General features: G+C 38.4%; 2 protein-coding genes across 2 annotated transcripts; one reads left to right on the top strand and one right to left on the bottom strand.

The window, feature by feature from the left end:
* Positions 1 to 447: 447 nt before the first annotated feature.
* LOC117475438 (interferon-induced GTP-binding protein Mx-like) lies at positions 448 to 23,563 on the bottom strand. The gene is made up of 12 exons (XM_034121636.1): positions 23,138 to 23,563; positions 12,810 to 12,947; positions 12,521 to 12,675; positions 5,155 to 5,293; positions 4,541 to 4,739; positions 4,383 to 4,461; positions 4,167 to 4,289; positions 3,925 to 4,066; positions 2,301 to 2,459; positions 2,115 to 2,191; positions 1,782 to 2,039; positions 448 to 1,075 (listed from the first exon to the last, which is right to left on the bottom strand). Exons 1-12 carry the CDS (start codon positions 23,322 to 23,324, stop codon positions 803 to 805), a joined length of 1,929 nt encoding a protein of 642 aa, XP_033977527.1. The 5' UTR covers positions 23,325 to 23,563; the 3' UTR covers positions 448 to 802.
* LOC117475441 lies at positions 15,765 to 17,066 on the top strand. Its single transcript, XM_034121639.1, has 2 exons — positions 15,765 to 15,977; positions 16,113 to 17,066. The coding sequence occupies exon 2, from the start codon at positions 16,281 to 16,283 to the stop codon at positions 16,905 to 16,907; it is 627 nt and encodes a 208-aa protein (XP_033977530.1). The 5' UTR covers positions 15,765 to 15,977; positions 16,113 to 16,280; the 3' UTR covers positions 16,908 to 17,066.

The following is a 23,563-nucleotide window of genomic DNA, read 5'->3' as shown; positions in this document are numbered from 1 at the left end:
ATTGAGATGAACTATTTGTATGCATGGTCCTTGTTTAATAAAGACATAAACAATAATTGACATTGTATTGTGCTTATCATGTATTAGCTACATGAGAACTACAGAGGTGTCTATCTTCTACATAGAAAACATCGGCAAAGTTCAAACTGTACATTTGACAGACAATCCCTGTTTGTGCGGACACCAAGGCAACAGGTCAAATGTCTTCTGGTGACACTTCAGTCCAAATAAGACATTATTTGTAATATTATAAATTACAACTGTTCTTTTCTTTATGACATACAGCAATGTCAGTGAAGCGATTTCATGCAGTTGTACTACCGAAAAAGAAAAAGATCACTATAACAAACATGCCAGTTATTTTAATATGTTTGGACCTTATGTAGATTACTGTATCTGTGGCATGACATTCAAGCAATACGAAAGTTGAATGAAAATAAGACAAGATAAAATATACCTTTTATTGGTGCCCGTAGGGAAATTCAGGTGTTAAAGCTGCCACAGATTAAGAGAGAAACAAAGGACAGAACAGATAAGAGTTCACACAAGTTCAATAAGAACATAAGAGTAAACATGTAAGTGATATATAATATGAATAAGAATAACAAGTCATATTTATGAACAAAATTAATTAAAAGGCAAAGAATTAATAAGAATATAAAATCGGATCACTTATCAATAGCCACTCTTTATTTTACTTGCTGTTCTAGCTTAAGTGACTAATAATATCACAAATCTGCAAAAGAAAAGAAATGTGATGAATGTGAAAACCCAACCTACTCCTTCCATCAGGAATCTGATTTTAAGGTTTACGCTTTACTTGGGTTGTGTTGAAGTTGTATATGTTCATGCTGAAGTCATTCAACAGAACACGGGCCCCTGACATGCGCTTCAGGCTATTCTGAAGTTGTCTTCTCTTTGTTTCCATTGAAAAGTCCTCTTGAAGCAAGCACTCAGTTTTCTCCTTGTCCTGAGGCATCTGCAGCATCTCCCTGCGCAGCTGGAGGGCAGACTCCTGCATCACATGGTAGCGGATCACCAGCGGGATCTGGTCAGCCAAACGCTGGCCAGCAATCTTTAGTTTGGAGAAGAAACAAGTAGATATAACACAATGTTTAAAAGCCACCTTCAAAACACTTAACAAATAAGTGTGCATTTAATTGGGGGGTATAGATTCAAATGCATGCTGTTTTCCTTTCCATCTTTATATAGTAGGTGCAATATTTGGTGTATTACATTTGCGAGGCAGAACAATAAAAAGTACTGCATGTAGATAACACCAGTGGTGAAAAGTAACTAGTACATTTAGATTTAGACATATTTGTACTCTACTTAATGCTACTTTATTCTTCTACGCTGCCACATTTCAGAGGCAAATATTGAGCTTTTTACTCCAATACATGTATTTTAACACTCGTATACACTCATATATCAAAACACATAATATGCTGATATGGTATAATGCAGTACTGTACTACTAATCTACACAGTATTACACATATCTGAATTACTCCACATTGACCAACTACAATATATATTGCTCTCACATGTATAAAAACAGGATAATATAGTAAACAAAATAATATAATACTGTTGAAAAGAACCTGCAACAAGAACATTTAACTTAGCTGATAAAACTTCTTTATATTACTCTGAAATGGGACATTCTGCAGTATGAGTACTTTTACTTTTTGCACTTTAAGTATATTTTGAGGCTAATACTTTTTTACTTTTACTTAAGTAAAGGATCTGAGTACTTCTCAACACTGGATATCACTTACTTGGTAATAGGATTTAAGGTGTTTGAGCATCTCTTTAAGGGTGGCCCCACTGTTACTGCTGTTCACAGTACTGCTGGTGCTCATAATTTGTGCACCAAAGGGTGACGCAGCAGGCTGTTGTTCTTCCCTCTTCCTCTTCCCTAACTTCTTGCCGTATGTGCTGTCCTGGGTGTAAACAATCATCTCCATCTTAAACTGAGTCCTCAGCATGGACTCTGCAGCAGCCTCCTTCTCCTTTGTGATGGCTTCGATCTTCATCTGAAGGACATACACATTTGTCAGTAAACATTCAACAATACAGTACAGTAGCAAATGTTGCAATTCATTTGATACCTGGGCTGTTCTGATGAGGTTGGGAAGTCCAACGAGGCTGCTCTGCGCCAACTCTAACAGCTCCTTCTTCACAATTTCTGATTATTTTTTTTTTAAATCCAGAAAATAAAGATCAATTAAAAATAACTCAAAGGTCTCACATTTTCAGATGGTCTGCAATAATTGTAGGATCATGATAAGACATGCCTGTTACTCCCTTGAGTTTCAGTACAGCAGGCTCTTCCAGCCGTTTGATCTGCTCTTTGACCATGTCCTCAAACGTCTTGTAGTTGATGAAGCCCGGCAACTCTCTTCCACGGTACTTTCGTTCATACTGATTCACCTCCTTCTCAATATTCCAGTGGACTGCAATACAGATGAATACGAGAAAGAAAATGTAGACATAATTACACTTCCAAAGTCTATTCATAAAGTGAGAAGGAGATGGAAATGTTTTATTATCTTGCTTAATGATTTACTTAAAATATATGAATTAACCTGTTAAGCACCAAGCCTGTTTTTCATGTTTCAGGCTCGAAAATGACATGCCCAAAACAAATGACTACAACTTTTTAAAGAAAATTCAGATTTTACATAGTAAAAAACTGTAAATTATAGTGTCCGTCCAAAAATTATTTTTTACAGATAGTGAAAACTACCCTTGGATGATGGGTTAGTAGACTAAAAGCTTTAGGAATCCAAAGTACAACATATAATAAGTACCCTGTATCAAGATTGATGCAAAACAAGTGACATTTGACCTTTTTAGAGAGGTTTAGCCAAAACCACTCCACCTCTGAGGTGATTTGGGTGAAAATGTTTTTTTTCTCATATCTCTGGCCCCCCTTGGTCGATTTTGATGGTTGACACCTCTTTCTGACCGTTAGAGCCAATAGAATCGAAGGGGGAGGCCCCCACACACACACGTTGTGAAGAGAAAAGGTGGGGGCTGCGCGCATGTAAATGTGCAGCAGAGTGAAGCGATCTCTAGCTCTGGCATTTGGAAACGAAAAAGCAGTTTTATTGCTTATGGATTATCAGAAATAATTTCAAAGAGGACACAGATACATTGGATGAACCTATGGATTAACTGCAGCATCGTTTTTTCATCGTTTTAATGCCATTGAAGACCAGTTTTGACCAAGGTAAGCCATGTTAGCGTTTCTAGCTACCTAGCTCCACATGTTATGATGTACGCTTTCGTTTATAGCGTCGCAAATGTTTATCACTGAATGTTGAGGTTTTTTACACAGATTCTGTGTCTCCAGGAGACCAAAAACGAGTGGTTGGCTGTGCATCTAGGATAAGTAATAAGGGAGTTATTGTGAGTTTAAGTGCCGTTTTAGGTTAAATTTTTTCGCTCGTGGCTAATTCAGAGGCTGAGTGTTAGCATTGTGGGTTTTTTTTTGGATTTTTTTTTTTTAAAAGATCAGTTAGCTGAGTTTCTTCCCGTTACATGGATATAAAACATTCATAGTTTATTAAATATTAAGATTCCTTAGACGTTGTTTCCTGCAAATGACGCGTTTATCCGCCCGGTACCGGGGGGGGCCGTGCGTAACAGGTTAACAGCTTTGAAGAATCAGGAAAAGGTTTATTGCCATGCAGGTTTACACAAGGAATTTGCTTTGGTGTATAATGCTGCATACATAAACGGGTCAGAGGAAGTCAATTGTAAAAAAGGAGCAAATATAGAACTATTTGTTAAAGCTATTTTGAAAATATTATAAAAGTAAAAATAAATCTTTAACTTTAAATTATCAAAAGGTTTACAATATGGAGTATGGGAACATTACAAGTGTAATACTGACCAACTTGATAAGGCACTTACATGTTACTCCAGAGTCCTCTATGACAACTTTCCATGCAGCAAACTCTTTCCTGAGAATGGAAAAGATGTTTGGCCTGTCTCCAAATTGGAGTTCCTCCCCTGTGGTGAGACTGATGGCATCCTGTGTAAATGCTGTCACTCTCTGAAATATGACAAGTTTAGATATAAAAGAAGGCTAGTTATTAAGCTTTATTAACTATATCTAGAATGTGAGTCTGAAAACTGTCAGCTGGTAAACTCACATCAATGAGATAACCAATCCTCTCCATTGCGTCTGGTGGGGGTCCATGGCCACATTTGTCCAGATTTGCCTGAGTAGTCTTAAGTTTCTTCTCTATCTGTTCTTCCAGTCGAGGCAGAGATCTCTACAAATCACACATGGTTAAGACCAGTGACTTCTGAAAAGGGCAAAGCAATCTGTAGTTAACCATAAAGGTGAGGCACAAAAAACTAGTTACCTTGATATGATGCACCAGCTCAAGAGTGAGTTTCTCCGCCAGTTTAGGAACAGTGGCATGGCCTTCATCGTAGAGAGTCCTGCAGCAAAAGTTAAACCCTTCTTAACCAGTGAAACTGCTAATCATTGTAATTAGTACGTAAAAAATAATTAGCTTACTTGAAATAGGCATGTTCGCTGAAGAAGGCTTCCTCTCTTTCTAGCGCTTCAGTAAGAGACACTTTGTCTTTGATCTCCTTCTGACCCCGGCACTTGACGATCATGTAGCCTTTCTTCAGGGGGAAAACCTCATTATGGACAATTTGAACTACTGAATCCTCTGTGCCTTTGTCCACCAGGTCAGGCTTGGTCATGATCCCTAAAAGAGAAAGAGAGGGAGAGTCCACTTAGACCTACAAAAGTACATGAACGTTTTGAGTGAAAAAGAGTACAACTCGGTTTAGTCAATAAACCTCATCCTCATTGGTTAATTAAGGTTGGTTCAAACTCATTACTCTACAAACTGTGGCACTTACTGCGTGTTATGTCTGCAATGTACAGTATTACCTGATCCAATGATACTTTGCAATCTGATTTTCTTTCCTCAAATGTACAACTTTAATCTGTTTACTCTGAATATAAGACCACTAACGAGGCTCCATTATATACATAGTATATATATATATATACATATATATATATATATATATATATATATTTTTTTTACCTACAATAACTTACACATTCGTTCAAAATAATCCAAATCATTCTTAAAAGGCCAAGCTATTTATTACCCAGAGTCCTCTCTCCTTCAGGATCCACCTCCTGGGCCATCTTCAAAGCTTCTGTGGTTGCGATGTCCACATTGCAGGGGACAACCACCAAGCTGATGGTTTCTTGTCTTTTGATGAACCTTTGGATCAGGCTCTTTATCTGAAAGTATGAATTCATATCATATGAAGTATAATAATTTAAATCAGTGAGGATCATCCCAAAGACAGCTAAAGAGCGGCTTTTCCTCCTCCAAATGTTGTGGAGGTTAAACATGGACTGAAGGATACCCTGCAACTTCTACAGGGCATCAATATAGGATAGTGGTGGTCGAATGGATCGTGAGGTGGGGTGAAGATCGGAAGGTTGTGAGTTCAAATCCCGCCAGGAACACCACCACTAGTGTGCCCTTGAGTAAGGCACTTAGCCCTTAGTTACTCCAGGGAGAATGTCCCTGTAATTGGTAATTGTAAGTCGCTTTGGATAAAAGAGTATCCTGACCATCTGCATCCAACCCTGTCTCCTAGAAATTACGTTCCCACAAAACTCTCAATTCTCAAATACGTTTCGCAAGAAACGTATTTCCTTCCACGTTACGTTTGTTATGAACATATCTTAAATACGTTTATTTTCTACATATCTTCTAGAAACCTATTTTCTCTCACATGACGTTTGTTATGAACGTATCTTAAATACGTTTGCTTCTACCTATATTTGCCATTTCTTTTCTAGCTTATAATAATGATAATAGTCATTTATTAATATCATTTTAGAGCAAACTTATTTTCGCGCTGGCTGGCGGCTGACTTTTCAGTTGACCAAATCCGTTATTATGCTGGTTAATGGTTAATAATCACAATATTGTTTGTAGTCGTTTCATACAGCATTCTCATTTACGTTTAACAAGAAACGTCTTTTGTCCCACGTTACGTTTGTTCTGAACATATCTTAAATACGTTTATTTTCTACATATCTTCTAGAAACCTATTTTCTCTCACATGACGTTTGTTATGAACGCATCTTAAATACGTTTGCTTTCTACCTATATTTGCCATTTCTTTTCTAGCTTATAACAGGGTTGCCAACTTTGGGTACCTGGCTGGAGTGAGATTTTGATATCATGGGTTTAATTTGGTTTAATTACACATATGCGCACGAAATGACTGCTATCGTGTCAGCAGCGGGACCTTGGCATATAGGATATATATACAATATATACAAATACACAATAATGGACACAGACTATAAAGGGCACACAGTTTCATTCACTAATGAAAGTCAAACATGTTTGTTTCCACTGTTTTATTGTGTGCCTGTCGCGATAAGCAATTAATTGACTTATCGTACGATAAATAAAAATGAACTCGATAACTTTTCTGACCTCGATAAATTGCCATTTACATGAGGATGTGACTAGCAGTTTGAAAGGATGTACTTGAATTATTATTATATATTATCATTATGTCAGTGGTCTAAAATGGTCATACAACGGTGCCGACAATATTATCGTTTATCGCAATAATTTCCGGGAAAATGTATCCAACAAAATTAATTATCGTGAGAGGCCTATACATGAAACACACACACACAAACAAATCTACAGACTTACTCCAAACTGCCAAATATATTAATTAACACACTCTCACTCTCATATACTCTTTGACTCTATTTTGGCCTAGTAGAACAATAAGCAGCAGACTTTTACTTTTTTATAATTTCTACTGGATCTTAGATCTGCGCATGCGCAATACGGGTCGGCAGTTGCGGCTCCAGAGTATTTTTGTTGCGTAATCTATGGTAGGGCTAACGCATACAGTGGTGGGGCTCAAGTCAGTATTTGCAATGTAATTACATACACGCTCCCCCCTTGACAGTGAAACGCCACGCGTGAGGTTTAGATTATTTCCCTGTCTCAATCCAAATTGAACTGTATGAAATAAAAAAGGCACATTTGTCTTGTAGTAAATTAAAAGGGCGACCTGGAGCCAATCCTGCAATTTCCCCACAAGTGAAAGAGTTGACATGCTGAAAACCCAACCCCTGCAGGGGGGTCTGGGGGATTCTCCCCCAGGAGATTTTTTAAAATACTAACATAAAATACACATTCTGGTACTCTCTTGAGAAGAAAAATAAATAAATCTATTACTACACGACATATTTAAAAAAATGAATGCCATTTTTGTTTTGTGTTACTTTGTTCTGAAAGCTGAACCTGCTGCTCCTCACAGAGAGAAGAGGAAAGAGGCTGTGTGAATTACTTTACATTGTGGATAAGGGTGGATAGCCCCCATTGTTCTGTGTGTCAAAATGAAAGACAGCCCACACACCTATCAATCATCAAACCGTTGGGTCTTATTTCATTACATGTTGATTTCTATCAACACGTAATGTTGTATCGATGTATAGAGATGTACTACCGCAAAAGTATTCTCCGTCGGGACTTCCTGCAACAACACCACGCCGTTATCGTGATTCTGATTGGCCAGAAGACATTATCAAAGATGTTCTATTGAGAAGACGATCACTACGTGACAAAAGTTTTCAAAACCGTTTCTAGTCTTCGGTATTCTTGTTTTTGGCGTGAGAATAGTTTGGGCAGCGTGAGAGCGTGAGATTGAGAGTGAAAGCGTGTGTCACACGCCAGATGCGTGAGAGTTGGCAACCCTGTTATAATAATGATAATAGTCATTTATTAATATCATTTTAGAGCACACATTTGAAATCGACGATCGGGCTTGATATCCTATGGTTAAATTAAAATCAGTAGGCGAGGCTGTAATTTCGCCAGCTGCGAGGCAGAGTTTTAACATGCCAAAAAGCTGCTGTGTCGTTTATTGCACCTCAAACACCTCAAACTTCCTCTAAGGACAGCAGAAGAGCTCTGTGGCTTCAGGCTTGATCGCCGTTCAAATGACAGCGTTGGTTTCCCCAAAAGTGGGTGGGGCTGTGACGTAGATTTTACTCTCATCTATTATTCAAAACCATTCTATTTAATCCAAACGTAAATTACATGCCAGTGTTTTATCTTTTTATTAAGCGATTTGTTTATGTTGTTTAACTCATAGATATATATATAAAAATATGTTTTTATATATATCTATGGTTTAACTGGGAATGTTTTCACATTGAACCGGAAGTACGTCACTTCACTTTGTCTTCTTCGTCCCTTTTACGTTCCAGACAATGCATGGCTCAGCGTAACAGACTGAACAGCGACCCCAGGTGTGTCTACATTGGAATTACATCTTCATTACTGAAGGCAAGATACTTTACCTTGTGTTTGTTAACTGGGTTTTTAATGCAGTTGGCTTTTCTTAATGGTTACAATATTGCTATGAGTTACAGTATATATCTGAAGCAAATTATGCTTCTGAAGATGTGTAGTCAATTCCACCCTTCAATGTAGCATAAATGTGAACTCTCATTACAGGAACAATACCGGAAACAGACGTAGGAAAGATCCTCAGCTCGCTGATTGGATGTTTTAGCCGCAATGCACGTTGGGATATGGTGTTTATGCGATGTGAAATCCGAAAACATTAAAAAAAATAATAATAATACTTTATTCCGAGTGTTCTTGCTTTTCTCTTTGAAAGTCATCACATAACGGCATTGTAATACACGGTTCGGCTGCATTAAATATTACACATCTGCCATAGTTCTTTATTTATAGAGCCCTGATGAGAAGACTTCTGGACAAACAGGAAGAACTGCCGCCGAAACTGAATACGTGACGTGGATCATAAATATATCAACAATTAAACAACATCTTACATTTCTTTTCACAAAATACGTCTCCTTGCAGTATCAATACTAATACGGCTGACTTTTATATTTGATCCAATTGGTAGATAGGTTATATTTACACCATAACGGTGCACAGCAGATAGAAAAGGACTTGTAGTTTTTAAAGATATTACTGATTTTCTTTGAATATAAGAATGTAAATACTGAGTTGAGAGAATAGTCAGGGGATTTGGGTGATGGGAGACACATCTCTGGAATCACAATTTCAATAGCTTACCATTAAATGACGGATATACCTTTCTGTCTGTGATGTTTTACAAATCAGATATTAATGTGTAGAAGTAAACATGAGAAATAATATAGCAATATCCTGTACAATTATGTAAAAACATGAATACAACTACACATCTTCAGATGTTATACATACATAAGTGTCCTACACTAATAATACAAAGTTATTATTAGTATACTGTGTGTACCTTGTGTGCACCGCCTAGTGGTTAAAGCACGTTATTTAATTATTTTTGTTGAATAATGTTATTTTTGTTGAATAATGTTATTTGATGAATAAAATATTAAGAGTACATACTTTCATAGGGGGAAAGTAGAAGGTCAATGATAGAACTATAGAATATAAAAAATCAAGAAGATACTGTAAGTGATCTCTACAATAAAACAGTTTAGTGCCTGATGTACAAAGATATTAATATGAGGATGTGCAAAACAGACAAACTAAATAACCTTTATTAACACATTAAAGAATACTTTAGGTTTTCTTTCAAATAAGAAAAAAGCTTTGGGGGTATCTATCTACAGATAAATATTAAGCCTGACAAAGTACTTAACGTCTAATATATTGCTTTCCTGCAATGTTAACTGTGTTGAAGCACTTATTTTAACTGATATTATATATATATTAATTATACTCTTATGTATGTAGATAGTATAAGACATGTGCAGAATTTGAGTTTAATGCTGGAGGAATACACACATATTGATATATGTCTTGTAATGCACTGTTGAGGAACCTGTGACCCAAGTTTTTCATTAATTGCATAACTTCAACATAGTTGTGTATATGATATGTCAATAAACCTTAGAAAATCTTGAAAGGGATGTGCAAAATAGCTATTATATACAGTCTTTAATTAACTATTAGTAGAAAATAACGAGTAATGAATATACTTTATAGAGATCTGCAGATAAATGTTTAGTCTTCTCAAGCACCAACTAATATCTCTCCTGATTGTTGGCACTTGACAATCACCTTTCCCTGAATTTTACTCAGGTGTAACTAAAGTCTGCTTTAAGGGTTGTTTATATTTCACATCATTAATCAGAATCTGCAAAGTAACTAAAATAAATGTAGTGGAGTAAAAATACCAGGTTAACCTCTGAATTGTAGTGGAGTAGAATTACAAAGTAACAATGAGCTGGCATGTGGGTATATATTAATGCTTCCCATTATGGACACAAGCGATTTTCACCCATTTATTAATTACATGTTTTACATTTGTACACACCAATTTGTTTCCTATCCCCTAAACCTCCAGGGCTGTACACAGTTTAATACTGTCAACTTCTAATTTTGGGAAAAACGAAAACGTCTTTTAAAACTACAATTCCCAGTAGAGACGTGCCATAGAACATGTTGCGAAACACAATAGCCAGCATGTGTAGTTCTGGGGGGGCGTTCGAGTCCAGTTTTGGAAAGTCTGCCGTGGTTTCGTTCCATTTCAAAGAGCTGTTTGGCGCTCGGCGTAACCTTGGCGCACTGCCACTCCAACATCCAATCCCAGAGCTTGAAGATTAATCACGGGGTTTGTCAACGGGACTGTAGTCCCAAACGATAGCTGGGGATTATGGGTAGTGTAGTGTCTTCGGCCATCCTAAACTCTGATTGTTTTTTCGGATTTCATATCGCATTAACACCATATCCCGACGTGCATTGCGGCTAAAACATCCAATCAGCGAGCTGAGGATCTTTTCTACGTCACTTTACAGCCCTGCCCACTTTTGGGGAAACCAGCTGTCATTTGAACGGCGATCAGCCTGAAGCCACAGAGCTCTTCTGTTGTATACTGTCCTTTCTTCTTAGAGGAAGTGCAGAAACACGTAACTCTGGATTTTTTTTAATGTTTGAGGTGCAATAAACGACACAGCAGCTTTTTGGCATGTTAAAACTATTATTTTCTGCCTCGCAGCTGGCGAAATTACAGCCTCGCCTACTGATTTTAATTTAACCATAGGATATCAAGCCCGATCGTCGATTTCAAATGTGTGCTCTAAAATGATATTAATAAATGACTATTATCATTATTATAAGCTAGAAAAGAAATGGCAAATATAGGTAGAAAGCAAACGTATTTAAGATACGTTCATAACAAACGTCATGTGAGAGAAAATAGGTTTCTAGAAGATATGTAGAAAATAAACGTATTTAAGATATGTTCAGAACAAACGTAACGTGGGACAAAAGACGTTTCTTGTTAAACGTAATTGAGAATGCTGTATGAAACGACTACAAACAATATTGTGATTATTAACCATTAACCAGCATAATAACGGATTTGGTCAACTGAAAAGTCAGCCGCCAGCCAGCGCGAAAATAAGTTTGCTCTAAAATGATATTAATAAATGACTATTATCATTATTATAAGCTAGAAAAGAAATGGCAAATATAGGTAGAAAGCAAACGTATTTAAGATACGTTCATAACAAACGTCATGTGAGAGAAAATAGGTTTCTAGAAGATATGTAGAAAATAAACGTATTTAAGATATGTTCATAACAAACGTAACGTGGAAGGAAATACGTTTCTTGCGAAACGTATTTGAGAATGCAGTTTAGTTTTGTGGGAACGTAATTTCTAGGAGACAGGGTTGCTGCATCACATCCTGGTATGGCAGTTGCACCCATTTAATTGTAAGACTTTACAGGTGAAAAGTGCACAGTACATAACCAGGAAGGAGCTGCCATTCGTGGAGGACCTTTATACCCAGTGGTGAAGGGGGAAAGCACATTTTTATCGTCAAAAACTATGCTGTAACTATGCTTTGATTCAACTGATCCAGGTAAATATCTTATTACCTACCTACAGTAATGTCCCACTCCCCACCCAGCATTACTTCTTCGGCCAACTTGTATGGCTACAGGTTACAAATGACAAAAACCTGCCAACCACTGTAGTATTATCACATTGTGAAGAAGCAGTACCATTTTCATTTAAATTGACTGTACACATGTTTCTACCTTAACAGAATCCGTAATATTGATTTATTTAATGAGCCAATATTATAGTTGTTCACTATGTATGTGTTACAGTTTGGTTACAACTTGTTAAATCAATTGTATTTGTGTGTATTTCTATGATAGAACATAATTCGAATGAAGCCAATTTGCCCAGATGTAAACAACATTGTGATGAGTGGTACTTGTCATTTGAGTTGTCCACAACAAATAACATGGGAGAAAATGCTTCCACTTCTGGGGTCTTCTGCCATGAACTGATGTGTTGGGGAATTAGACATGTAACCTGTTAAGTGTTTTTGGCATCAGAGCACTCTGGGAACACCAAAGTCATTTGAGGATTCATCTTTGAGTACCATAGTTGTCTCTGGACCAAAGTATGGTCGAGCATACCTGATTTTCAATGTTTTCTTTTTGTCCCTTTACAGCCACCCTGGTGATGCCGGGCAGGTCAATGAGCGTCAGGTCGGGAACATTAGGAGAGGCGATCTCCAGACTGATGAGTTCATGACTGATCTCAGACCCGGGCCCGGCTATTTTATTCTGAGCTGAAGAGAGAAGACACGATGTATAATCATATCTAAGGATGGATGTGATTATTACAGAAAATAAAACTGCCTTCAATCTTCATCAATACTTGGCTTGGATAGTGACATTGATAGTAAAACAGTGTATACTGTACCTTCTCTAATCTTCTTCTCCACACCTGCAAGGTCTTTTAGCTCTTCTTCAAAGTCCTGGTAGCTTATCTTCCCGTACCACCCCTCTCCTTCTTTCCTTCTCTTCATCTTCAGTTCGAGAGGACATCTTGTCACAATGCCTGAATTAACGTAAAGTGAATACAGAGACAGTTAAATCCAGGAGTTCTCGGGGAAATTATAAAAGAAGCCCACAGCAGAAATCCTTTCAAATAAATAGTTGGATCTCTAATAATTTAATCTTGTCAAAAGGAACTCTTTGAATAAAAGAGTTGAATAAAAGATTCATTCAACTCCACGCTTTCTCCCTTTCAGCTTGTATAACTTGTATATTATTAGTATCATTAAGTTCCCTGCAAATAACAATTTGCTATTGAGATATAATGTAGTAATAGTGAGAGACCAATAACCAGTGGCGAGCCGTCAGGGCCCTCTAGGCCCTCTGTGAGGGCCTAAGATATTCCAAAAAATAATATATAAAAACATTAAAAAAAATAATATTTTTTTTAAATATATATGTTTTTAATATTATTTTTGTTATATTTTTCATTAGTTTTACCGAAAAAAACTTGATTTAATAAAATAACATTTCCAAATAAATAAATCCTTCGAATCTGCCTGTTCAGTCTCTGTTTGAATGTGGGTTACATGAAAGAAGCTCACCTGGCCCTCTCTGCGATTCACAGAGGGCCCGCTATAGTAACTGAACGAGAGAGTAATGTCAAATGACAGTACAATTGACCAATCATATCTTCCCTCTAAATGGGTGGGTTTTATTATCGCGGACTAGATGACAAGTTCCGCCCGCTGTGAAACTTTTCTTGTTTCCATAGCAACAACAACTTCCTGTCAACAGCGTGAACTCGCCTTCAAAATAAAAGCATGCCAATTTACACTTAAGACATACAACTGCAACGAAAGTAACAAACACAATGCAATATCATTTTCAATGTCAAAGAACACAAATTGGGTTCACAGGTGTTGTTTTGTGTGGTAGAGGGTCGCTGTCATTGATGCGTTTTGCACCCTGGGCCGTTGTTTTGATATTCCGCTGAAGTATACGCTGTGACGTAATAACTCTTTTTTTTTCTTTTTTTCGAGGGAAGGGGTGGGGGTCAGAGGGCCTAGGTATAAAGCTCACGGCTCGCCACTGCCAATAACCAACCAAGGTAACACCCGCCCACCTTATCACCTGAATCTCCTCCTAATTAGGTTTAACCATTGTGTTCTTTTTAACCAAATATCTCTCAGAGGGGCGTGGGGAGTGGCTCCTTATTTTCATCTAAAGTAACAGACAGAGAATCAGCACTTTTGAAACAGGGCTGAAATAGAGGGGTTTATGGGATTCTACAATGCATGATCTGTTTGGTATTTCAAGCCAAACACTTCAAACACATGTTTTGTATATATCTGAGACCTATAATATATTCATGAAAAACAGTATTATAGGGGACCTTTAAAGGTAGGGTAGGTAAGTTTGAGAAACCGGCTCGAGATACACTTTTTGTTATATTCCATGGAATGCTCTTAACATCCCGATAGCAATGAATATCTTAAGTGCTTTGACAAAAAATCCATTAAAATATGTCATCTGTGGAAGCCGTAGTACTGTAAAAAGCACGACCAATCATTTTAGCCGGCCCGGCTAAAATAACTGGATGGCCTACCTGCCTGTCTATGGGATTAGTTTTGTATCATAAAGATAAAGCAACACTTTCTCAGAATAAAGCAAAACTATGAGTTTAAAAGAAAAAAAAACTGAGTCAAGCAAAGTAAAATAAATTTCAAAAATAAAACTATAAAAGTTGCAAACAAATCATTTGTGTAATCATGTAAACTATAAGTATTTTTTCTTTGTTTTAACATAGGCTTTTTGTTTGCAGTTCTTGTTTCTTCTTTCTCAATGATCAGACTTTTGCTCTCGCTCCTTCACTTTTTGTTTGAGATTCTGACACAAACCTCCCAGGTGGGCGGGACTTTCAGGGGTGCGTCCCCATTGGCTACTCAGTTTTTGAGTTAAGGCCCAGACACACCAGGCAGTCACCAGAGAACTTGCCGACGCCGACGCCGACTGTTGCGTCGGCGAGTTCTCCTGCGTCTGGCCATGTGTCGCACTGGAACACACCGCAAAGACTTCAGCCGAGCACGTACGAACTGCGCATGCGTGAGTGGCAATAACTCTCCTTACCAGCAGGCGGCGGTAGTGTGTATTCGTCATTCAAAATAGGCAACAACCGGAAGACAGAGAAGAAGAACAGACTGTGATATAAACAAACAACAAATAGCGTGTGCGTTCCATTTTCACTCTCGTCCATCGAAAACATGTTTCGTGCGGCACTGGGGCTATCAGCCATTGGAGTGTTGCTTGTGCAAGACATTCTCAAGAAACAGTATCTCAAGAGGCAGAAGCGAAGAATTAGGAGAAACCGCACTAAATGGGTGAAATCATGGATACTACAGCGAGAAGCTCATGGGGCTTTCCCGGACCTGTGTCGAGAGCTGGAGTTAAATGAAATGCCAGATTTCAGAAATTTTGCTCGGCTTTTTCCTGTTCAGTTCCACATGTTGGAGGAACTCATCACTCCAATCATCCAGAGGGAAAACACCAACTACCGGGATTGTATCTCCGTGGGGACACGTCTGATGGTTACGCTGCGATTTTTGGCAACAGGTATGCAAGCTAAAGATGTTGCTATATTTAAAATTGCAGCACTTTGTATATTATTGTGTATTGTGCTTTAGTAGTAATACCGCAGTGTAATGTAGATGTACTAGTGTAAGTACAAAACCAAAGTACCAAAGTACCGCTTGGTTGCTTGAGTATTTACCAAGGGATCAATAAAGCGTTATCTTCTTCCTATAATAATGCATGTTCAAATATTTCATTATTATATTTTGTATCATTTGTCTGAATCTTCATAGTAGCTAAAGTAATCAACTATCTTGTAAACTATAACCTGTAGTTTTGTAGCTAATGAGTGTTTTGTTCAGCTGCTTGTGTAGATAACTCAGTTATGTGTTTGTTAATATTTGCAGGGGAAAGCTTCAGGAGCCTTTCCTACCAGTTCCGAGTGGGAGTGTCAACCATCCGGCAATTCGTTCCTGAGACCTGTCCAGCCATTTACGAGGTGTTAAAAGAGAAATACCTGAAGGTATAGTGTGGATGCTTACTAGTTTTACTGTGCAAACTGTATGTAATACAGTGAGGTCTCTAGGCATTTGAACAGCAAATGTTTGGTTTGCCATATGAAACATGGCTCTTAAAAAATATATGTTTTGTTTTTCAGTGCCCAGACACAGTGGAAGAGTGGCAGCAAGTAGCTGATGGATTCCAGGCTCAGTGAGACTTCCCAAACTGCCTAGGTGCCCTGGATGGGAAACACATCAACACCCGCCCCCCTCCAGGAACTGGATCAACCTACTTCAACTACAAACATACATTTTCCATAGTGCTAATGGCACTGGTCGACAGCAACTACAAGTTCTTGTATGTAGATGTAGGTTGTAATGGGAGGATTTCAGATGGTGGTGTGTTTGGTGGATGCTCACTGCAGGATGCCTTGGAGAACAGGACATGCAACATCCCTGCACCTGCACCACTTCCTGCTTCTGACCAGGCGGTTTGTTACCATATTGTGGCAGATGAGGTATTTCCCCTGAAAGAGTACCTCATGAAGCCCTATCCGAACCGCAGGCTAGCTGTAGAGCAATGCATCTTCAACTACAGGCTGTCGCGGGCTCGGAGGGTGGTAGAAAATGCCTTTGGCATCCTAGCCAACCGTTTTCGGGTCTTCCTAGCCACCATAAACATTCAAGACACTGCCAAAGTGGAGGCCATTGTTTTGGCTTGGCACAACTTCCTGCGCACAGAGAACTGTAGCGCATACATGGCGGGAGTTGTTGACCAGGAAGGACCCGATCATGGCACTGTCCCAGGAAGCTGGAGACAAGACCCTGACCTACGGCAAGCCACCCTGCCACCCACCACCAATAATCCAGCTCGAGCCAAGCAGCACAGGGATGAACTATGCCAATATTTTAACGGTATCGGTGCAGTGCCTTTTCAGTGGGATAAGATATAGCACCATCTTTTTCTCTCATGGTGGTTTGGCTCATAAAGGGGTTGTGTTGTGATATTTTCCTCAAGCTTTGGTAAAGTGTATTCTTTGAATGCAGATTTGGGTTCTGCCCGCTCTGTTGATAAAAGCTCATTCTAATGTTGTGTTATGTGTGTATGAAGGTACGAAATAAAGTTTTGCATTGCCTATCCTGCTATTTGTGTTTATTCTTTTAATCACACAGCGATAAGAAACAATAACAATGTGCCTACATAACTGTCAGTTGCAGCCCTAGCATTAGTATTGGTTATAGTAACAGCTACAACATTAAAATACTTCTAGGCAGATTGAGGAGGATAATGGGAGAATGAACAGAGGGGCAGAAACATCCATCTGAATAATAATAATAACTTTATTTGTATAGCACCTTTCATACAGGGGATTGCAGTTCAAAGTGCTTTACATCAGTACAAAATAAGACATAAAATCAGTGTAAAACAAGCAGCAAGAGCAAAGCATAAAGTGGGATAAAATAATGCAGATATATTATATATATATATATATATATATATATATATATATATATATATATATATTGTAATCCCAACAGGCCACCTTGTTTATGGTTTGATTCAGTTTTAGTAGAATATAAAATACATGAATGATGAAATGAGCACATAAAGTGCAGACATACTATAAATCACAGTTAAAAGACCTGCATCTGATGATCGCAGTGTTCTGGCGGGTGTGTAGTTTATTAGAGTCAGCAATGTAGTAATGTAATAATGGCCACTTCTTGCTAAATTTACATTTCCATGTGATGCTTTTATCCGAGGCGCCTCACAATAGGTAAATGAACAGCGGTAGACAGTATCTCATGTACTTAGACACTGTACTTAAGGAGAATGTTGAAGTACTTGAGACTAATCCTGCAACTTTATACTTCTGCTCCACAGCAGTTCGAGTATGAAGAAACCATCACGTATGAAAGGCTATATGTGAATAGAGGGGCAGAAAACCGTCTTGCACATTTACATTTCAATCTTGAACAAAGAACAGCGGTAGACAGTATCTCATTTACTTAGACACTGTACTTAAGGACAATGTTGAAGTACTTGAGACTAATCCTGCAATTTTATATTACTGCTCCACTCCCATTCAGTGTACTTTATACTGCGCTACATTTATTTGATAACTTCAGTTAACTTTGAAGATTCAGAACACTACAAAATATAATCAAGACATATTTTATCATGTATTATTATAGGTTAAGATAAAATGTGATTGATCCCATGGTGAATTTCCTAAGCTACCCAGCAGTATATAATGTAATTTAAATCAGCTCCTCCACTTCAGCTCTCTGAAGCAGAAATAAATCATTCTATGTTGTGTTATCTAATGGCTGTAGTATGAAGGTACGAAATAAAGTTTTGCATTTTGCAGTATCGGTAGAAAGTGGTTTATTATCAAAATAAACAATAATAATACAAAAAGTAAACAATCAACAAAAATACAATACAATAAAAATACTATGCAATACAAAAAAAAAATGTTATTGCCACAACTGTCTGTAAAAAGAATTAGCCACATCTTTAAAAATGAGTGAACTTTAAAAAAACGAGTCACATGTGAAGACAAGACAAGTGAAATGTCTAGAGACAAGTGAAATGACTAGAGGTTTGATTTCCCTCTAAGTACTCGAAGAAGGCATTTTCCACGTGATTCAGGAAGGGTCTAATCTGATGAGGTGGCAACAGCCGCAGTCTGTGTTCAAACACTTTGGAATGGGCCGCGAGTACGTCATCAAGTCCACTCGGGGCCAACTGTGCCAGAGTGTTTGTTATCCCCTCCAGCAATGTTTGTGACGCCTCAACGACAGACTCCTCCTGCAAATCCTGCATCATCCTGCGCTTCGCCGGAGTCCTTCGAGTGCTGAGTGTGCTTGGCCTCTCTCTGAGCGGTGCCGGTGCCGGTGTGGTGCAGATGGTGGATTCTGCCAGGGGGGTGCAGGGCTCAGCATCAGAGTGGAAGGACTCCTCAGTGGTGCTGGTCAAGGTTTCACTGCTGGTGCCACTGCTGGTGCCACCGGGGGGTGATTCTGCAGCCACCAGACGTTCCTTAAAAAATGTTAAATAAATTCACAGTTAGTTGGATTTAATACCATGGCTTCTTAAAACTGTTTACTAAGCATTCATAACAAAACAATACTCTGATATGTGTGTGCCATTAGTTCGGGGTGTGGTCAAGTGTGAGAGGCACATTGTAGACACATTGTGATGGCTCTATTCAGATGCTAAAACATACTTCTAGAAGATTCAGAACACTACAAAATATAATCAAGACATATTTTATCATGTATTATTATAGGTTAAGATAAAAGCGTTATTGATCCCATGGTGAATTTCATAAGCTACCCAGCAGTATATAATGTAATTTAAATTAGCTCCTCCTTTACCAGCTGCAACATTAAGGTGATGAGCACATCAATAATTATAATACAATAATATATATATTATTCTGTTATTGTTATATTTACCACTGTAACCACCAAATGAATGCAAATAATGTTTTTGTAAATGAAAGAAGCAAGAAACACTTATTTGTCCTCAACAAATAAAATAGTTACCGTGATGGTGAGGTTCGAAGTACTCTCCTTCCTTTTGTGTAGGGCTCTAAAAACTGCAGCCTGGTCATGATCCACTGCTGTCTGCCAGTCCTTTGTGCTCCACAACTACCCGAAGGGGCAAGTTTCCTGTACCGGGTGTACTGGGTTTGCAGAGAATCCCACTTCTTCCTCAGCTCTTTCTCTGAAGCACACAAATAAACGATGTAAGCATTGTGGCTAGTTAGCATGTTCAAATCATATCTATATGCAGTGCCAAACAAGTAGCAACAGCTAGCAACAAGATAACAACAAAACACAAGGTTGAAATAACAAATTACATTTCACATACGCTGGCAAACAATAAAAAACCAACAGTTTCTGCTAAAGAGCTCAATTGATGAAAAAAGAGATTCTTACCTGAGAAACCAAGTTGAGATTCAATCTCTCGCCAGAGTCCGGTTTTCACTACTCGGTTTGAGTACTTTGTCTCTGTAATGTCGTACAGAGCTGGCCTCTCCTGGATCAAGGTGATGAGCAGGTCTTCGATTCCTTCATTCCAGATCGCCATGGTGACAAATAAACCGATGAGATGAAAATGAATAGCCTTCTGTGTGTGTGCCTTCTTAAATCGTTTGTTTACGTCCCTCACTTCCGTTTCGCTTCTCATTCGCTAGCTGAACAGCCAATCAGAGTGGTTTCTTGGTCCGACTGCTTGTGTCCGACACACGGCCGATTCAACATGTTGAATCGGCCGTGCGTCGACCGTGAAAGGCCAAATAAGGCGTGTCACGGCCAACGGTTCGGGACACACCAAATTGAGTTTGTGCGACAGGGCACGCTTCGTCGTCCGACTAACGAAGACGGCCGATTTCGGCCTGGTGTGTCTGGGCCTTTACAGCCCAGTCCTCCAGCGATTGTACAGTGCAGGCAGCTGCGGTGCGGTAGCTGAGCGTGGACAGAAGACCCCCAGAAGAACCAGCATTTCAATTATTATAATACTACAAGTGAAAATATATGTAAGTATTGATCATTTGTGTTGTTTGTGCTGTACTATACGGTCTGTTTCTTTATTGTGTTAGTTAAGTGAGAAGTAAAGAAAAGCTGTGTTATGAAAGTTAGCTTTTGCTAACTTTAGATCCATAACAATGCAAGCTAGTAGCCTAATAGCAGGGACAGTTAGCTACAAAGCGAGCAGTGAGTGAGTGAGCGTTCAGACACCGGCGCACACACTCAAACGGACTTGTGTGCCTGTCTGACTCTACCAACAGGCTTTCATGATTCTGTTTAGATATGCAAGTATAAGCCATGATAGCTTATTTTTTTAACACGCTAATTTGATATGAAAATCAATGGAGGCTGAGTTAACTTTGTAGGAAAACCTACCGTCCATGATGCCCCTGAGCTGTGTTTTATTTGTTAACTTCATTTTTTTCATTTCCTAAAACATTTATTTTCCTCATATTAACAGTGTGGATCATTGAGACAGCGTGGTGTCCAGAGGTCTTATCCTGTTTTCCCACTTCCTCTGAGGGGACAGCACGGAGGGGGGGCATGAAGAGAGACCTGCACCATCTTAATCCACGCTGGCATTGCTGTTATCACTGGCTCAGTGTCATTTCATTTGACCACATTTCTTTACATATACATTTAATAGATGTTATTATTATCCACCTTTTTGTTTTATGTCCTTTTATTTAAAACATTCTTTGAGACTTCATCTTCTGGTTCAAATTTCAATAAATGTAATTTGTATAATCACTCTTTTGTCTTTATTCTACATGAAAATGTTAGAGACAGGGTTCATACACTTTTTCACCAATGATTTTCCATGACTTCTCCAGGACCTTTACCTCATTTTCCATGACCAAAAAAAGTACTCTTTCTCAGCGGTACCACTGAAACATTTTTATTTTAACATGGTAAGCTGGAAAATAAGGTCTGCATATGAAACATGTTGTGCCTATCTAAAACAAATCAAATAGTAGGCTTACTAGCTCCTACAGACTAAAGCCACTGTAGACTAGAGGGTGTGATTGTAAAAATCTCTCACCAGCAAAACACCTCGACAGTTAAATGCCATTTTACGTTTCATTACTATACGATACAGTATTTATTATCGTTATAGTATTACTATTTCGGCGATTAGATGAAATATAAATTATATTTGATGCAACTTTGGTTACATTTCCATGACTTTTCCAAAACTTTGGGAAAAATATTGTTTTCCATAACTTTTCCAGGACCTGGAATTTGCATTTTGAATTTCCATGACTTTTCCAGGTTTTTAATGACCGTAGGAACCCTGTAGAGATTCCATTCAAATCTGTTGATTATTAATATCTTCCTCAGGCTAGGAATAGTAGGCTATGTCGAATTTTTAATGCTAAATGTATATCATTTTCTCACAGGATATAGAATGAGACAACACAGTTTTTATCCATTGTGTATGAATGCTTCAGCTCTTCAGACCAACATAGTAAGATGTGAGCATGTTCCTAATTGTGTTGGTATGCAACCTAGGTCTGGTCTGTTTAATAAAGCAAATCTGCCACTTTTATATTGTAGAATTTGTTCAATTAAAGCAGTCTTTAATTGTTTGTCCTAAACATAGCAATATATGCTCTTGAAATGTAACATGTCTTTGAAAAAATAATAGTATGCAGTTTATATTGTGTATCACCTTTAGCTTGAAAATACATAGATGTGTTTTTTTAATCTATAAAATAAATAAATAGACAGACAGACACTTTATCAATCCCAAATTGGGAAATTATTTAACAGCAGCAGTGTGTTCAGGTATTAAAATATTTAAAGTTGGAATAAAGTATAAACTACACAACACAAGTATAATGCACAGCAATCCATAAGATAAGTCCGATATGTTCATGAAAACTCCCCAGGAGACACCAACACAAACGTGGCCGAGTGGACTCCGGAGTTTGCTGCATGAGTTGCACTGTATAATCTGTGGTGTAGTGGGCTGTCACTCAAAAACTGAGTAGCCAATGGGGACGCACCCCTGAAAGTCCCGCCCACCTGGGAGGTTTGTGTCAGAATCTCAAACAAAAAGTGAAGGAGCGCAAAAGAGAAAGCTGCAGCGAAAGCTGCAGCGAAAGCAAAAGTCTGATCATTGAGAAAGAAGAAACAAGAACTGCAAACAAAAACCTATGTTAAAAAAGTATTACACAAATGATTTGTTAGCAACTTATAGTTTTATTTTTGAAATTTATTTTATTTTGCTTGACTCAGTTTTTTTCTTCTTTTAAACTCATAGTTTTGCTTTATTCTGAGAAAGTGTTGCTTTATCTTTATGATACAAAACTAATCCCATACCTGTCAGCCTTCCATCTGTGCACAAATTTATCTCGTGCCCTCATTGGTCATGTGCGCGTTCGTGTGTGTTGGAGGAGGGGCTCAAGTGGCAGATTTTCTCCGGTTGTGTTATTTCAAATTCTAGCGATCTCGAGCCGGTTTCTCAAACGTACCTACCCTACCTTTAATGTCTAATAATTGTTATCACAATACTTTTTGTTTTCAATGAATCATTGAATTGATCCACCGCTAATGTTAAAGTAGGCTATGTGTTTGGAATTAGTTATTTCTAGCTATTAAGTCAGAAGTAGAAGTGTTTTTTATTTATTTAACTTACCACTTCCTCTTGGTAGAGCTACGCCTGACAGCGCCTCCAGCACGGAGCTCTTCCCCGAGCTTTGGTCTCCAATGACGGCGATAGCAGGCAGAGCCAAGTCCTTCTCTACACCCAGAGAGCGAAGAGAGTCGATGAGGTCGATGCAGGGACGCACCTTCTCCTCATACTGTTGGTTCAGAGTGTTCATAATGATGACTTCTTCTATCCTGTCAATACAGTTCTTGGTTGAATCTGCAGTAGCAGCAGGTCGGATGCTGATATTTGAGTGTGTCGGATGCGAGCTGCCGGGTAGCCTGTGCAATGAAAGGATAGGTTTCGTTTCTTTACCCGAGTTTCATTTCTTCGCAAAGTCTTTTCCAATCTTGTACAGCAGGGGCTGACCGGCTCGGTTCGCTGCCGGCACCGCCCTTTAGTTTTTTAAACGGC

The sequence above is a fragment of the Trematomus bernacchii genome, unplaced genomic scaffold, assembly GCF_902827165.1.
Source record: "Trematomus bernacchii unplaced genomic scaffold, fTreBer1.1, whole genome shotgun sequence".
Lineage (NCBI taxonomy): Eukaryota > Metazoa > Chordata > Actinopteri > Perciformes > Nototheniidae > Trematomus > Trematomus bernacchii.
Note: the sequence above shows the minus strand (reverse complement) of the source record. Positions and strands in the feature narration are given on the sequence as shown.

Excerpts from the sequence above, each read along its gene's own strand:
- LOC117475441 (XM_034121639.1), top strand. The coding sequence starts at position 16,281 with ATGGCACTGGTCGACAGCAACTACAAGTTCTTGTATGTAGATGTAGGT.
- LOC117475438 (XM_034121636.1), bottom strand. The coding sequence starts at position 23,324 with ATGAACACTCTGAACCAACAGTATGAGGAGAAGGTGCGTCCCTGCATC. Across the intron at positions 5,294-12,520 it reads AAGAAAACATTGAAAATCAG|ATAAAGAGCCTGATCCAAAG; the intron begins GTATGCTCGACC and ends TCATACTTTCAG. Across the intron at positions 2,460-3,924 it reads AGAGGACTCTGGAGTAACAT|TCCACTGGAATATTGAGAAG; the intron begins GTAAGTGCCTTA and ends TCTGTATTGCAG.